The sequence below is a fragment of the Rhinoderma darwinii genome, chromosome 7, assembly GCF_050947455.1.
Source record: "Rhinoderma darwinii isolate aRhiDar2 chromosome 7, aRhiDar2.hap1, whole genome shotgun sequence".
In the NCBI taxonomy this organism is placed as follows: Eukaryota; Metazoa; Chordata; class Amphibia; order Anura; family Rhinodermatidae; genus Rhinoderma; species Rhinoderma darwinii.
This window is the reverse complement of record NC_134693.1, coordinates 31,188,456-31,206,452: the sequence shown is the minus strand read 5'-3', so window position 1 is coordinate 31,206,452 and position 17,997 is coordinate 31,188,456. Positions and strand designations below refer to the sequence as shown.

At 42.1% G+C, this 17,997-nt stretch overlaps 1 protein-coding gene across 7 annotated transcripts in view; it reads left to right on the top strand.

Annotated features, from left to right (window-relative positions):
• The first annotated feature begins 13,012 nt into the window (after nt 1–13,012).
• Nucleotides 13,013–17,997, top strand: part of SMG7 (SMG7 nonsense mediated mRNA decay factor) — a 41,621-nt gene continuing 36,636 nt past the window's right edge. For 2 of the 7 annotated variants that reach the window (XM_075833116.1, XM_075833114.1), the window contains exon 1: nt 13,013–13,258. In XM_075833116.1, the coding sequence (XP_075689231.1) occupies nt 13,230–13,258 (29 nt within the window). In that variant the 5' untranslated portion in view covers nt 13,013–13,229. The remainder of the gene's footprint in view (nt 13,259–17,997) is intronic. The other 5 variants (XM_075833118.1, XM_075833120.1, XM_075833117.1 and 2 more) reach the window with 4 other exon arrangements.

Here is a 17,997-nt window from a genome sequence, read left to right as displayed (position 1 = left end):
GAGGTAAAATATACAAATGTAATTTTTGTTGCAGAAATTAATTTAAAATTTTTCCCGTAACACAGAAAGTTTTACCAGAGAAATGCAACTCAATATTTATTGCCCAGATTCTGCAGTTTTTAGAAGTGTCCCACACGTGGCTCTAGTGTGCTACTGGACTGAAGCACATGCCTCAGAAGCAAAGGAGCACCTAGTGGATTTTGAGGCCTTCTTTTTATTAGATTATATTTTAGGCACCATATCAGGTTTGAAGAGGTCTTGTGATGCCAAAACAAAGGAAACACCCCAAATAAACAACAATTTTGGAAATTACACCCCACAAGGAATTTATCTAGGGGTGTAGTGAGCATTTTTTACCCCACAGGTGGTTCATAGATTTTATCAGAATTTGGACCTGAAAATGAAAAATTTCAATTTTCCTCAATAAGATGTAGTTTTAGCTAAAAAAATAAAACAATTTCCACAAGGAATAAAGAAGAAAAAGCCCCAATATTTGTAAAGCAACTTCTTTGGAGTACGTAAATACCCCATATGCGGTCATAAACTGTTGTTTGGGCACATGACAGGGCTTAGAACGGAAGGCGTGCCATTTGGGCAGCGAAAATAAAAAAAATTTTTTCAAGAAGACGTAGCTTTAGCTCAACATTTTTCATTTTCTCACCAAATAAAGGAAAAAAAGAACCCCAACATTTGTAAATCAACTTCTCCAGAGTACGGAAATACCCCATATGTGGTCAAAAACTGCTGTTTGGACAGAAAAGAAGGAGCGCCATTTGGCTTTTGGAGCACAGATTTTGTTGGATTGGTTTCTTGGCACCATGTCACGTTTGCAAAGCCCCTGTGGGACCAAAACTTGTGAAAACTCCCCAAAAGTTACTCCATTTTGGAAACTACACCCCTTGAGGAATTCACCTAGGGATGTAGTGAGCATGTTAAATTCGCAGTGTAATCTTTATGCTCATCATTCTAATCGTCACTACTGCGCATGCGCCGATTAACATGTAGGGACGCGCGCCGGTTCACTACACTACGGTGCCAGGCGTGAACTCGCCTAGTACGCTGCCTAGCCCCTGTCAATCAAAGGAAGCAGGGAGGGAGGTTGAACTGGGGAATGACGAGAGAGCATTTTGGAACAACTGTGACGGCCTCGTTGCTACAAAATGCTAATTTGCATAAATGTAATAAAAGCTTTTTCTCTTCAAAGGAGGCACTCTGTGGAAAGACATAATACACGTCAGAATCAGGTTAGCCTAATCTATAATAGCCTGTTGGTAGTTCAATACGGACATCTGGTGACAGACTCCCTTTAACCCCGCAGGTGTTTTCCAGAATTTAGTGTGCACTTGATGTTGTAGAGTGAAAATAGCAATTATTCCATAGATATGCCAATATGTGTTGCCCAGCTTGTGCCACCATGAAAACACAGCTCTCCAATTATTATGATGTGTTTCCTGGTTTTAGAAACACCCTACATGTGGCCCTAATCTTTTGCCTGGACTATCGACAGGGCTCAGGAGTGAGAGAGTACCATGCGAAATTGAGGCCTAATTTGGCAACTTACAAAGTATGGGTTCAAAATTGCAGGGCTCTGATGTGAAATAATAAAATAAACCCCTGAGAAGTGACCCTCATTTTGGAAACTGCACCCCTCAAGGCATTTATTAAGAGCTATAGTGAGCATTTTCACCACAGTGAGTCTTTTCCATAAATCATCGCGCTGCGGAAGGTGCAAAGTAAAAATTGCAATTTTTCCCCAGATATGCCATATCAGTGGCAAATATATAGTGCCCAACTTGTGCCACTGGAGATACACACCCCAAAAATTGTTAAAAGAGTTCTCCCTGGTTTGGCGATGCTATATATGTGGAAGTAAACTGCTGTTTGGGCAGTAGGGCTCAGAAGGGAGGGAGCGCCATTTGGATTTTGAAGCACAAATTTTGCTTGGAAGTAGTTTTGTTTGGAGTTTTACAGGTATTTCAGTTTATAATGTGGGGCATATGTAAGCTGGGCAGAGGACATCAGGGGCATAGTCAGGTGGTATAATAATGGGGCAAAAAAAAAATACAATAAAATAATCCATAGATGTGTGTTACGCTGTGAAGCAATCCTTGCTGCACAGGCCAGTGTCGCACTGATAAATGGTGTCCTTTCTTATCCCCCTTTTGGTCCACACTCCGCACCTTTTGCAGTTTGGGGAATTTTGCTGGGAAAGTGTTGTCCTGGTATAATACGGGCCCCCTCGCTTCCAGCAGATGTGTTTGGGCCCTACCCTTCCCTTGATAAATCACCTCTTGAAACAGAGGAAATGTTCCCCTCGGGCCTGCACAACTGCATATTTTTCTTTCCTGACTCATTGGAGCTTTAACTAATTCTATTTCTTCATAGATATAGTGGCATGAGTGCTGTTTTTTTTGCAGGACGTGCTAGTTTTTATTAGTACCATTTTGGAAAGAACCTATGTCTCCAGTGTGAAAAAAAGGAGAACAATAGTGCAATACCCGTCAACAGTGTGTTCGTCATGCAAGTTTTATACCATACTTACAAAATAGGACAAATATTCAAGCTCATAAAAATACGATAAAAGCATGTGCGGCACGCCAAACAATCTCGCCCTCGGCTGGAATATTTGTCCTATTTTGTAAGTATGGAATAAAACTTGCATGATGAACACAGTGTTGAAGGGTATTGCACTATTGTCCTCCTTTTTCACACTGAAGACATAGGTTCTTTCCAGATTGAAAAAAAGTCGGTTTATCGGCTGCATACACTTGGAACTACTAGTACCATCGGTACCATCTATACCTACACTGGTTCGTGGATTGTCTATCACTACCCACTGGAACTCTTGTTCATAAAAACTACACATTGGAATTCCTTTGCAGTGCCGTTGAGCGGTAAAAACGTTCCTTTTTGCAATCCCATTTACACGTTGCAGAATTTGAAAATCCGTAGCATGTCAATTTATCGTGCGTTTCCATCTTGAAATTGTATCTGATAAGCTCTAAAAAAAAACGCACCAAAATACACAAAATGCGCACCTGTTTCCACATCAAAATGCAAAAACACCAAGTACTAAAATGTTTAAGAAAATTTTTAGAAATCGAAATAACTAAAAGAAAAAAAAAATATTTTCCTATTTTTTACCAAAAAGATATATAAGCAATAAAAAAGTAAATATAATTGGTATCGCCGTGTCCATAAAAGTCTAAATTATTAAAATATTGCGCCACTTAATTCACGGGGTGAACGCTGTAGTAAAATAAAATTCACAACGCCAGCATTGTTGCAAAAAACAAGCCCTCACACAGCTCAAACGATAAAATAAAAAAGTTATGGCTCTCTAATATGGCGACACAGAACAAATTTTTGTTAACAAATATTTTTTTCTAAGTAAAAGCAGTAAAACATAAAAATATATATATAAATTTGATATCACCGTATTCGTATTGACCCACAGAATAGAGTTAACATGTTTTTACCACACAGTGAATGCGGTTAAAATTAAACCCAAAAAAACAATCAAGGTTTTTCTCCCATTCCACCCCACAGTTTTTCTGTACATTATATGATACATTAAAGGGGTTATATTGGAAGCAAAAATTATTAGCTGTGTACTCACTGCAGTATGTGAGTATACTCGCTAATATACGTTCCGGTCACCCGTCGTGCTTATTATGAGATTTTAATAGATTTTTTATAGCGCTGGCGGGGTACAAAGTTGCACAATGTTCCTTTATGACGACACGACTCTTCGTCATGTGACCACCCGGCTGTAATCTATGTACAAGCAGAAACTACTGTTATTGCTTGTACATAAACTACAGCGGGGCCGGTGACATCACAAAGAGTCGTGTCGTCATAAAGGACGGCTATGCAACTAGAATTCTGGTCCCCCGCGGGCGCTATAAAAATCGATTAAAATCTCATAATCAGCGCGACGGGGGGCCAGAATGTATATAAGTGAGCGAACTCAAAGACTGCAGTGAGTACACTGCTAATAATTTTTGCTCCCCACATATCTCCTTTAAATGCGGCCATTCCAAACGACATAGTATCTTTTTATCCGCCTCCCCTCTCTGTTGGCGCTGTAGATCAATGATTGAACTCAGGGACGCAATGAGGAATTTCTGGGCCCCATACAGCCAAGTTGTCTGGGCCCTCCCTCCATTACCGGGGTTGGGCAACGGAAAGTGTGGCGCTCACGTGTATGTTATACGCGTTATACGTCGCCTGGGGAATGGCCCTGGGGAAAATCCTAAAGTCACTGTCCATAAATGGACAGTGTTGTCAGGAGCTTTCCCAGGGCTGGAGTCCCTGGGCAGAGCTTCTACTAGCGCTCTGCCCAAGGACACTGGCTTTGCAAAGCCTGAGTCCACGGCCAGAGAGTCGGCAACACTCTGGCCAGGGATTCCGACCCTGGAGAATCCCCTGACGTCACTTTACATATATGGACAGTGATGTCAGGAGCTTTGGGAAACTTCTGACATCACTGTCCACATAGTAATGTCAGAAACGGTATACGTTTTTTTGCGGGATCTCTCAGAATGGAATAGCAGAGTCTATTACGCTATTCCATCCTCCAAAAAAAAGGTATACCGACATATACCAGCCCGTCGTAGGCTAAAAGGACATAATGGAGCCCTATGAATTTTTGTTTACGTTGTTTATAGTGTACATTCAGAGATTTTCTCTACAATAAATGTAGGGTAATAACACGCTGTGAAGGAGGCTTTAAGAGAGGGGGAACCACTTGTGAGGATATAAGGAGCACAAACTTTCTTACATTGCCATTAAAATCCAATGTGTTTTTACGCAGCAAAAATCAGAGGATTACACTTGAATTTCTGCCGCAGATGTGCCACAAGTGTGTAACAGATCCGCACGAGAACTAGTCCCATGGTCATTCAAAGGGGCTTATCTTCGGCTTTTCCGTGCAAAATAAGTAGCATGCTACTTATTGCTGTGCTGGATTTCTTTTCATGGTGCGGACAAAAATACACAGTCCTTAGGTGCGGATTTTACCTGCAGCTTTACCTGCGTTTTTTATTCCGATTTTCTGCACCAAATTCCTCAATGTTTGCGTGTAGCCTTACAGATTTTGCTAGGATTTTGCAGCAAATTAACCCTTTGCATTGTAAAGGATGAAATACGTTCCAATTCTGCAACATAATAGGCATGCTGCTGATTTAATAATCAGCACCTCGTCCTATATTCTATGCAATTTTTTTCTGCTGCATGTGCATGGGGTTTTGAAAACTCCATTCACATTAGTTAGGGCTTATTCAGAAGAACGTGTTAAATGTTCGTGTGATGGCTGTTGTTTTAACGGCCTTCACATGGTTGCATGTATTTCTATTGGGCTATTTACATGGCCATTGTTTTAACGGACCGTGTGAAGGGTCCTGAAAAAATAGGGCTTGTCCTATTTACATCCGTTTTTACATATCCCTCAATAGACTCAAGTCTATGAAGGATCCGTGAGAACGGGTCCCACATGCATGCAAATTGGAAGTGAAAAATGGCCATTATTAAGGGCCGATTGCGCATACGTCCGTGAACATTTGTAGTGAATTTTCAGAGCGCAATCCGCACAAGAAATAGGAGACAAATCCACCACTTCTGAAGTGGCCTTAGTGTGATATATATGGACCGTATGTCGGCAGTATATCCCGGACCGACCACAGTTCAGGGTGCCGTGCTCCTAGCATTATAGTTATCTATGACGCTAGGAGTCCCTGTCTCTCTGCGGGAATACTGTCCCCGGTCCCGTACTGAAAACATGATTACAGTACGGGACAGTTTTCCCGCGGAGAGACAGGGACGCCTAGCGTCATAGATAACTATGTTGCTAGGAGCCCTTCTCCCTGAACTGTGGTTGGTCCGGGAAATATGGCTGATACACGGCTAATATAAAAAGGACCGAGCACGGCCGTCTGAATAAGGCCTTAGTCTATTTACACAGTGCGGTCAAATCGCATTTTTGCAAAATCGCAACAAAAAAACGTAATTTTACCGCACTTCGACTATAGCATAACAGCACTGTTTTACCATGTTTTGTACCCTTTTTTTATGCAATTTTCGTAATCGCGGCACAAATCATGGGGTTTTGCCACGATTTTTTAAAAATCGCTGTAAAACTGTGCCATTTTTGCAGTGATTATAAAAATTGCGGCAGAAAAACGCTAGGGAAATATATATATTTTTAACATACTGTACTTTATATATTTTTCAAGTGGGGTCAGGAGGAATGGGAAGCAGAATGGAAAGGGCGGAATCACTCACCAGCCTGCAGGTCCAGTCAGCTGTGTAGAGAAGGACGTGTCTGGTGGGCGGCTCCCTCCATACGGAGCTTCTGCTTCCATGCTGCATCTTCCCCTTCTGTAAGTCCTCTCAGGGCCCCAGCCTTAGTTACTTCAGAGTAAGGAATGGGCCCTATTTCATTGCAGGGTCCATTCGTTTCTCCAAGTAACTAACTCTGGGGCGCTCAATGAAATGTATAAAGTTGCTGAGAAGCGGACGGGCCCCTTTTTTTATGATTGTGGCCGGGCCCCTGACGGCAGCACTAGCTGTACTGCCCTGATTGAACTATTTTACATGTTTTCTAAAGTCAGAAATTTAATGAATTCTAGGACATTGTCTGACATATCACATCAAATTTCGCAAACTGTGTGCTCCCTAAGACACTGGCCTCTTCATGCTCCATCTGTGCAACATCCCTCTATCTTCCTACAAAAAAAAAATCAATCATCCGTCACCTGATTGACACTGCCCACTCCTGCGTTATGGCCCTTTGGAAACCAGTGAATCCTCCTACCATAGAACGATCTTACGGCCTCTTTGCGGGAAAGTCATGACAAATTTCTTTGCTTATAGCATTACTGGCTGTGTTTTGAGAACTTCCAAGAATACATAATTTAGATGACCTGAGGATCCCCAGATATTGTTTTCTCTGGGTTTCTTGGTTGTGACAGTACATCCCTGAATCCCATCCTGGTTATTCCTTTAACTTATTATGTCTCCTTCTTTGCTTCTCCTCTCCCTCCCGCTTCCTCGCTTCTTTCTTTTTCCCATTCTTATCTAATCTTTCCTTCTCCCCAAAGTGTTCTTTTCGTATGGTATACCTCGATCTAATCAGATCAATGTTTGTTTTTGTTATTTTGCTTCATGAGTTTATTGCCTTCATCTTCCAGCATCCATTCCACTCTATTGTGGTCCATGACTCACACATCGACACGTAGTTACTTTTCATTTATTTTTATTTGTTTTTCTTCTTCTTATCTTAGGCCTCTGTGTAGGCTGTTCATGACATTTGTTACCCTTTGATTTTCACTAGAAAAATTTCTCTTAAATCTTTTTCTTTAACTATTTTTGTATTCCAAGTTAAGAGTAGAGACAAAAAATTAAAGAAATCTCAAAATACTACAAAGAGTAAGAAAACTCTAAAGTATCAATATGTTCACAAAACACAAATGTGAAATACAATGTATTATTAGATCACTCGATGTTGGCATGTGTAACCGGTGCAAAAAGATGAAAGTTAAAATATAACATCATAGCTGTATATTGGCAGTTAGTGTTGTAGAAATAGGACGTACTGACATCTAAATCAACATAATGTCAGGGAAGACATGACAATGGGATACGTACAGAGGAGAGAAGAGGGAAAAGGGGATGAGCGATAAAAGTATCCTGTAATTCAAAGCTGAACAGCAAATGTAGTTTAGAGTTGTGCAACAACTATGTAATCCACCTAGGTGAGGCAGAAGCAGGCAATTCACCGAAGGCCATAAGGTACTCCATACAACGAGCTTCTTTAATCCTGGAATTGAACTCACTGATGGTGGGGCTTGAGGACTTTTCCAATGGGAGGTGATAAGGCATTTCGCCGCAATCAATATGTGAAGGAGCAGCCCGGCAGGAGCTTTGTGCAGATTGTGAGGAGGTACATTGAGTGTGTAGAGGAGTATGTCCAATGTGAGAACAGTACCAATTACTCGATATAAAAGGGTCTTAACTTCAGTCCAGAAGGGGACTATACTTGTGCAGTCCCAAAAGATATGTGGAAGAGTCCCTATATCGTTACATCTAGTCTAAGGGGAATAGTTTACGCAGAAGAGCCGGTGTGTGGTACCAGTACATCAGAATTTTGCATTTGTCTTCTTTCTAAGAAACATAGAGAGAAGATTTAGATGCGCGGGGCAAGATAATTTGCCAAACCTTCTTTGGAAAGCTCCCTTCCAAGACATGTCTTCCATTTGGACACGTATGGATGTTTAATCGGAGTGCTGGAAGTGGGGGAGGAAAGAATTCCATAAATTTCAATAATGAGGCCTTTTGTTGAGGGGCCTTGTGTACAAAGGCTCTTAAAGACTGTAGGGATAGAAAACTTAGTGTCATTATGAAGGGAGAGTGCAAAGTGTATCTGTAGGTAGGGATACTGGGCCAACGGGGGGAAGTTGAATTTAATTTGAAGAACTTGATAGGGTACAATATCCATAGTGTATGGATCATCTATGTCCTCAAAGCAAAAGAGGTTGGTGGTAAACCAGGGTCTGGACATTGCCGCGAAGAGATTAGGAGGAGGAGTAAAAAACAAAAAAGAGATCATAACTCATTTTCTGGAAATCAGGAGGTATAATTTTGTACCAGTTGTCCATATGTTGCTAGCGAAGGACATTGAGCCGAGTAAGGATGATGGGAGAGTGGCTGCAGTACAAGACTAAAGCATCGATTTGGGATGATATGGGGTCATCCACTAGTTTTTAATCTCGGTCCATTTCTCGTAGGCTCGCAAAGATGTTTAAGAAGGAATTCTATAGAGGTGAACTGCCAAATATGTCAGGGACAGCCGATCCGCCCTGCAAAGTTTTAGCTAGAAGGACTGTTTTTGAAATGTGGTGATGTATATTGGCTCACATAAAACAAAGAAGAGAGGATTGAAACTTCCAAAGACCTGAGAGCGGTATCACCACTGGCAGTGTTTCGAGGAGGTATAAGATTTTTGGTAATATGGTCATCTTAACCGCAACCATTTTACCGAAAAGTGAAAGGGAGTTCCTTTTAGAAACTAGAATGTTCATTTCCCAGAGGAGTGTTGGGAAATTCCATTTACACAGAGTCATATGAGGAAGTAAGATTGATCCCGAGGTATATACAGTAACATAGGGTTGAATAAAGACACAGGTCCATGAAGTTCAACCCATCTCAATCAATTACATGTCTATCATTGCTAGATTCGTTATATTTAAGGGTATGTTCTTCCAGACATAATTTAAAAAAAAAAGTTTGTTAGCCTCTTAAATTGATGCGTTCAAGGAACCAAAACTACCCACTAAACTGAAATCTTTTGAAACTTTTTTTAGTAAAAACGTTTGTCTTCACAAAAATGCGGTGCCATTTGTCATGTGTTTTCATGGGACATGTTTTCAACTTTTGATTAATCATGAACATCTAATTGTGAGTTTTATTTGGCAATCTAATGAGCCGTGAGCAATAATTCAACATGACATATTGGTTCTGGATTTTCTTAACACAAATTGTTACATTTTTGGATATTTTACCATTAATCACATTTCCATAATTGTATACGTAATAATTGTCTCTAGGCAGAATATGACATGGTGTTGACAATACAGATGTAGTACAGACCTATAGGAAAACCATGTGCCGCTGTATGGTGCCTCCAAATGGCACCATATTTTGCTTCAGAAGTATTTCTATAGGGAGAATGCCTCCATAATTTATCACAGAACGTTAGGACCAAACGCAGGGTTTTTAAAGTGGAGGTTTTCCAAGTGTGTTGTTGCCCACAATAAATATGGCAAAATTTCTCTCCACCCCGATAATAATTCACTTTTCTCCAATAGCACTTCTGTCAGTGGAGATTACTTTTCACGGCAGGCTGGGGCGGAAGATGGCACTGCCGAGCGTCAGGGAACAGGGGAGGCAATGTTTCAAGGAGCCACATGCTCCCTTTTGATTTTAGGAAAAATTAAGTTGTGTCAAAGAATACTAATGGTCTGCAAAAGTATTTTTTAAGGAGTTTGGTGGGATAAACTCTTTAAGGTTGGGGTTACACAACGTTTGGAAGTTCATAAATCACAATCGCAAGTCCTAATGCACATGACCGTTGACGTTCATCAGGCCACAAACTGCGGATCCCAGTGTCCATAATGCTTCCGAATTGCTTCCGCAACCATTCCGTGTGTCTGTATACTACAGCCTTCTCTTTTCCGAGTGTCATCCGTATTTTGCGGTCCACATTCATTAGAAGGTCACTTGATTGTATTTCCCAGGTGTGTCATAGAAACGTATCCGCAAAATGCGGACAGAAGATAGATGACTTCCATGTGCTGTCTGTTATTTTTGCAGGTCCGTAGATTATAATGCACGGATCTGCAAAAAAATGGACAGGGATAGGACCTGTTCTATAATTTCCGTAACGGTACAACGCATCTGCAAAAAAGACTGATGTGTGCATGGCTCCACAGAAATGAATGGGTCAGTGTGCTATCTGCAAAAAATGCGGTTAGCACACTGAATAAAAACAAGGTCATGTGCGTGAGCCCTAAAATAGCAGCGCCACAACCTACCATTGCGTTGTGGTGGGGAGGTAATGTTCGGAGCGGGCTCACCCGCTGAGTCTGCTCCGTACGCAGGTGTCAGCTGTGTTTTACAGCTGACACCCGGGACTAACAGCCAGGAGGAACGATCGCAGCATCTAAGACGTTACTAACAGGGGGGCGCCCCCTCTGACAACTCATTGCCCCCCCGCAACATGATCGTGGGGCACCAATGGTTGTCTTGGCAGTCCAGGGGCCTAATGGAGGCCCCCCAGGGCTGCTTTTCTTCATCTCCTGTTAAGCCGTGTCTATGGTTAAATAAAGCTTTTAGAAGTGTAAAAAAGTCTTGTAAAAAATGTAAAAAAAAATGAAAAAATTGGTATTGCTGCATCTGTAAATGTCCGATTTATTACACTATATTATTATTTAATGCGCACAGTGAATGGCGTAAAAATAAAAATATATGAAACGCCAGAATCGCAGTTTTTTGGTCACTTCATATCTCACAAAAAATGAAATAAAAAGTGATCAAAAAGTCTCATGTAGCTGGAAATGGTATCAATGGAAACTACAGCTCGCCCCACAGAAAATAAGCCCTAATACAGCTCAATCGATGGAAAAATAAAAAAGTTACGCCTCTCAATGTTGCAAGAAAACACAAATTTTATTTTTAACAATTAGTTTCTACCTATTAAAAGTAGTAAAACGATATAAATTCGGTATCGCCGTAATCGTATTGACTGGTAGAATAAAGTTAACATGCTATTTTTACCTTATGGTGAAAGCCGTAAAAACGGAACCCCTCAAAAGTTTTAAGAATCGCTATTTTTTTCCCTATTCCACCCCACGAATAATTTTTTCCCAGTTTCCCAATACATTATACAGTATTCTACAACAAATGGTACCGTTAAAAATTACAACTCGTCCCGCAAAAAACAAGTCCCCATATGGCTATATTGACGAAAAAAATAGAAGAGTTATGGCTTTTAGAAGATGGGGAAAAAAAAATGAAAACGAAAATCCCAAAAATCGGCTGGGTCGTGAAGGGGTTAATTGTTTACTTTCGATTTTTGTTTCTAAAATTTTGATATACTTGCAAGGTGACAGGAAATAACTGAGAGTAAATTGCCACAACTTTACAGCAGTTTGCACACAATGTCACATGTACATCCGTCATGCTTTACTGCATTTCTGTATGTACGGTTATCAGAGGGTGGCCCTGTTTGAGAATGCCGCAATCTTGGCGATCAGCGGGTCGGCTGCTGTAACTTCCATAAACCAGCAAATATTGCCACCTATTCCTCCACCGTCTGTGCCATCTGCGTAGCAGTCTGTATTCCGCCAGTATTAGCGATGAGCCCAATGGAACAGAGGACATATCTGTGTAGCATTAGGCCTCATGCACACGACCGTAGTGTTTTTCTGGTCCGCAAATTCCAGGACCGTGTTCCGTGAAATGTCATCCGCAGTTCATCCGTATGTCCTCCGCAGTTCATCCGTATGTAATCCGCAAAATGCGGATGAAAAAAAAAAAGCCTAGGTAAAACATGATGACGACAGAACTCATTCCCGGTCGTCGCCTAGCAACACTTCCGCAAATCCGCAAAACTGCGGATGACACACGGAGGTGTATCCGCAATTTCCACGGGCCCATTGACTTCTATTGGCATGTCCGCACCGCATTTGCGGCCCATAATAAGACATGTCCGGAGTTTCTGCGGCACGGATGTGCGGACATGCGGAGAGCCGTGAAAACACGGATAGTGGGTATGGCCACATAGAAATGAATGGGTCCGCAATTAACCCGTGGATTTGCGGTTGAATTGCGGACGCAAAAACACGGTCGTGTGCATGAGGCCTTACTCATCATCTAGTTCTATCCTTACACTGAAGTTCTGCAAACTATGGCTCTCAAGGCATGCTGGGAGTTGTAGTTTCTTTACACCTGGAGAGACGCAGATCTTCTCATTATTATTTATAATGAAGCATTCAGTTGTGGCAACAACCAACATAAATGGTCTAATCGAAAATTTTTATATATTTAAATTGTAAAAAAAAACAGTTTCTCCTTCAGATGACGCAGAATAACATAATTTATTTAGGTATAAAAGAAAAATACATGCAAGGTCACAAGTTAGCTTTCTAAAACAGCCGATGTTACGTGTTTCTACACAGCGTACATATAAATATGAGCTACACCATCGATGGCCTAGGGCAGCTGCTGACGCACTAAGCAGGCCCAGCGCCGCCACACTCAGTTGTCTAGGAAACCGCTCAGCAGCCGGGAACTCGTTGCTACAGCAACCGAGTCATCTCGTTCTCCCTTTATAGCCGCCTACCATAGCGTGACGTCACTCCCATGGTTAAGCGCTTTACGCTTGCGCACTAATAGTAGGTGGGCGTGACTACACTGTGCGCTTAGAATCTTCAGCCGGAGGGATATAGAAGACGCACCGACCGGAAGTGCTGTTTAGATAGCTGTTTCCGGAGGGGAAAGCGTTCAGTGGGACTCTCCGGGGGGTTGGTTGTCAGGGGGACAGGGGGGGTTTACAGGCCCGGGGCCCCGACCTCACAGGCTGTAGGGGGGCCCGGAAAAGATGGCTGACTCACGACCGCCTCGATTTTGATCCTGTGTGGAGAAACCGAAGCAGAAAGCCCCGGTGGAGGATGAGCCTGCTGTGTGCGCAGTATCTCCGGTGAGGGGCAGAGCCAGGGGACGGTGTCATATAGCAACAGTGTCATGGGGCAGGAGAAATTGCTTGTGTGTGCACTGGTCATCTCTTATGGCATTGTATGCTGGTCACCTGTAATAACAGAGCGCTCATCACCTCCTGGTCACACCATGTGGTGGTTTATGCTGCTCACCTGCTGTTACACTGTATGCTGCTCACCTGCTGTTACACTGTATGCTGCTCACCTGCTCTAGTAATGACTGCTGATCACCCCATGTGGCCTGCACTGGTCAGAAGTTATTGTAGTGCGGTGGTGTCCGCCGGTCACCCCATACGATTTGTGCTGCAAACTGTATGTGGTAATATAAGTGTATACTGGTGACTTCATTCATGTGGCATGTACTAGTTAGTAGTAATCCCATGTGGAGGTGCATGCAGGATGTCTTCTTTGCTGTATTAGTGTAACTGATCACCCTATATAATGTACGCTGGTCACTTGCTGTAGTAGTGTATATAATGTACGCTGGTCACGTCCTATGATCGTCTGCATTACATGTCATGTAGTAGTGTATACTTGTCAGCGTATGTTGCATGTACTGGTGAGTAGTCCCTACATGTGGTGCTGGTTGTCCCTACTTTAGTCCATTCCTATCTCCCAATTTAATGCGTGCTGGTCCTTCTTTTTGGCAGTGTGTGTTTCGCTCTTCACTAAAATGATTATTGTATTATTATTGTTGTCAGCAGACTTTGACTCCTATTTTTATGTTTTAGATAATCTGTGAAGCCAAATGATTAGAGAACATTGCAACTTCTGCTCATATTTTCTGGAATTTTTGTGTGTGTTTTCTTGTCTGTTATTACATAGATTTGGGTTTCGGTGAAAACTAATAATTTACTGCGGTGTTAGCGGTAAAGTCTGGAATCTGGATACGATGCATAAAATAGTGTCGTGCACCATATGACTTTCATTGTGTTTGCTTCTTAGAGATTTATGTAGTGTGATCATTGTTTAATGAAAAGTTCTGCACCTTTATTACATTTTGTTTTAGTGCTTGCTGTTAGTGAATGGGAACAATCTTGTTTACATCCAGAGGCTGAAGACCTGTAACAGATCTAACTCCTCTTACAGCTAAGTTCTAAGAACTTGAGAATCTTCTGTGAACTTAAAGGGGTTATGTGGGGGCCGAACATTACTGCAGTGAGTATACTGCTAATATGTGAGTACGCTCCGCTAATATACATCCCGATCCCCTGTTGCGCTGATCATGAGATTTTTACAGCGCTGCCGGGGGACCTGAGGTCTAATGGTACAGTCTAAGGCCGGATTCACACGAGCGTGTGTGTTTTGCGCACGCAAAAAACGTGGCATTTTGCGTGCACAAAAGGTACTTAAAAGCTCCGTGTGTCAGCCCCGTATGATGCGTGGCTGCGTCATTTTCGCGCAGCTGCCATCATTATGACACTCCGTTTGGATGTTTGTAAACAGAAAAGCACGTGGTGCTTTTCTGTTTACATTCATAGTTTGACAGCTGTTGCGGGAATCACGCGCGTCCCACGGAAGTGCTTCCGTGTGGCCTGCGTGATTTTCACGCACCCATTGACTTCAATATATGCGTGATGCGCGAAATCCGCACAAAGAACGGACATGTCGTGAGTTTTTCACATTGGACTCGCGCTGCGTAAAAATCACGCAACTGTCTGCACGGCCCCATAGACTAATATAGGTCCGTTGCACGGACGTATATCCCGTTCGTCTGAATAAGACCTAACTTCATGATGACACATCTCGTCATGTGACCCGCCCCGCGGTACGCTATGTAATCGCTGTACTACTGCTACGGCAATTACATAGTGTACAGCGGGGCCAATCACATGACTAGTCGTGTCGTCATGAAGTTAGACTGTGTCACTAGACTTCAGGTCCCCGGCAGCGCCGTAAAAATCTATCAAAATCATCACGACGGGACCGGGATGTATATTAGTGATTGTACTCACACACTGCCAATAATTTTCGGTCCACACATGACCCCTGTAATACATAAGCCCCAATCTCTCTTCTGCCCTGCGGCTGTTTAGCTGAAAAAAAGATTGCCTAGACTGGATACAATTATAGCAAACTCACAGCTGAGGTCTGTACAAATTTTAAGGCCTAGTTCCCACTGAGTTTTTTTTAACTGGCAAAATAAAATTGTTTAATTGCTAGCGTTTCTGGACGCTTTCTTTCTTTTTTCTTTTTCTGTTTTCTTGCCTGCTGCTGTTGAATCAATACAAAACTGCTGCAAAAAAAAAACCCACCCAAAGCGCCGCACGTTTTCTCTAAACCCCATTGATTTAAATGGGAGGTCAGTGGTGGAAGCCGCTCAAAGAAATATCATACCTCCCTTTTTTTTTCCGTCAGCGGCCAGAAGCCGCCCGGGAAAAAGAAAAACTCCTCTTCCTTTCGTTGAAATCAATAGGGGGCAATTTGGGCCGTTTTGTGGCGCTGATTTTGACGTGGTTTCTACTTCAAATCAGCACCAATAAACTTCGTATGAACTAACCCTAAGGGCTTATTCAGACGACAAGGAAAGAATGACGGCTTTTTTTTTTTTTTTATTTATACGCCATTCACACGTCTGCATTAAAATGAATGTATGTGTACGGGGCTATTCACACGGCCTTTTTTTTTTTTTTTAACTGACCGTGTGAACGACCCGGGAAGAAATAGAACATGTCCTATTTTAGCCTGTTTTCCCGGATCCTTCTATAGACTCAAGTCTATGGGAAATCTGTGAAAACGGGTCCCGCACGGGTGAAAATCATCTGTGAAAAACGGAAGGGTTGTTGCTGAGTAATATTGAAAGAAATTCATAGCAATATAAACCTACTTACTCTACAAGTGACACTATACTGATTCATGACCGCCACTAAAAGTTCTAATTCTTTTCATTATAACCGAGCCATTGTTATAGAGCGATTACATTCTTCTATTGTTATATGGACCAGAGTTAAAGGCTATGTACACCTTTTTGAAGTCGTGTTTTTATTATATAAAAATGTCTTAGTGTGATTTGGTGCAACTTTCAAAATACTTTTTTTAATTAAAATATATTTTAACTTTTTGAGTTACAGCTGCTTTGTATCCTGTATACAGGGCAGCTGCATTGTGGCTAAGACTTGAATCCGTCAGGCCCGCTGGACTGACTGGTTGAGTGAAAGCAGGTCCTGTGTCTCTGACACGCTGGATCCACCTGTAATCGATCACTTCTAAGTTATGAACTTGGATGTGATAGCAGCTCGATCCTGCGTGTCAGAGACAAACAGGACCCGCTGACACTGATCCCGTCAATTCCGCTGACCTGACTGTTTCAGGTCTCAGCGCTAGATACAGCTGCCCTGTATACAGGATACAAAGCAGCTATATCTCAAAAAGGAAAAATAATTTTTAATAAAAAGTATTTTGAAAGTTGCATCAGTCTAGAAATTTTTCTAAAAAATAAGATTTCAAAGGTGTACGTAGCCTTTTATGTATCCATGCTTCATAAGTGATTCTGTTATGTCATCCACAAATAATATTATTACTTCTACCACTGAGATGGTCATCATAGTTATTTTGCCATGTTCTACTGGCAGTGGTCTGCAACTTGTAGCTCCCAGTTGTAAAACTGCAAGTCCTGGAATTCTTTGGTAGCCAGCAGCTTTTATGTTTGGACTTGTGGGTTCACAACATATGGAGAGTCACAGTTTGGAGGACACTGATCTTTTAATTGGGGCTGTACAAATCCAGGGAGCCAGGTTGCCACTTCTTGATGATGTAACTGATTCTGATTGTTGTCCTCTCCTGTACGATGTTCCTGCCGCCCGACATCGTCACTTAGGTGTCCTGTGCCAAGGAAGAGGCTTTCTTATCTTTTAGAGACGGGGTGGCTTGTACAGTACGTGTATTCACATCCCCTTATGAAATGTATTATTGGGGCACACTGATTTAATAACAGGTGGGCCTACAAATGGTCTAATGCTTCAATGCTCAAAGGTATTTTTATCACAGTTCCTTTAGCAATAACCGGTGTTCAGGGGGGTTTCCATATGCAGAACCCCCTGCAAGCAGTTTTTCTCTGCCAGGCCTATAGATGTGATATCATTTTTTTGAATATACTCCTCTTCAAAACCCAGTCCCTCGGCATAATGTTGGGGGGCTGTGTATTGTTCATGTGGATGGGATGCATACCTGGGTCCCTAAAGATCTTTTTTACATCCTATAGTGGAGATGTATGTTCTGCGATACCCACAGATCCCTAGATCAGTACATGGGGAATGAATTTAATCTGTATACAGACAGTGTGCGCCTCAGGTAATCAGAATTGCACACAAAAATATACAGTAACGTACCATTGCCAGTTATCAGTCCTTTATGCAAAGCAACCAGAGCACATGGTGGAAACGCAGGTTATAAACCAACAGGAAATGTATAACCTGCACACAGACAACATCCTGGGCATGGAACCAGCTGTACAAGGTCACGTGGCCAAACATGATGCCCCGAGGAATTCTAACACGGCCATAGACGTTGGATGGAACTACTGATGTACAAATGGTCCTACTACTGCTCAATATTCCTACAAACATTTCTGACAATGTACAGAGACGAGTTAACAACAAAACGTAAAAAATACAAATAATTAAAGGGAACCTGTCACCAGCATTTCACCTATTGAACTTTACTTATCCCTCACTGGCCGCTGCTGTCAAAAGTTCATTGCTGTTATCCCCTCTCCTAAACTCCT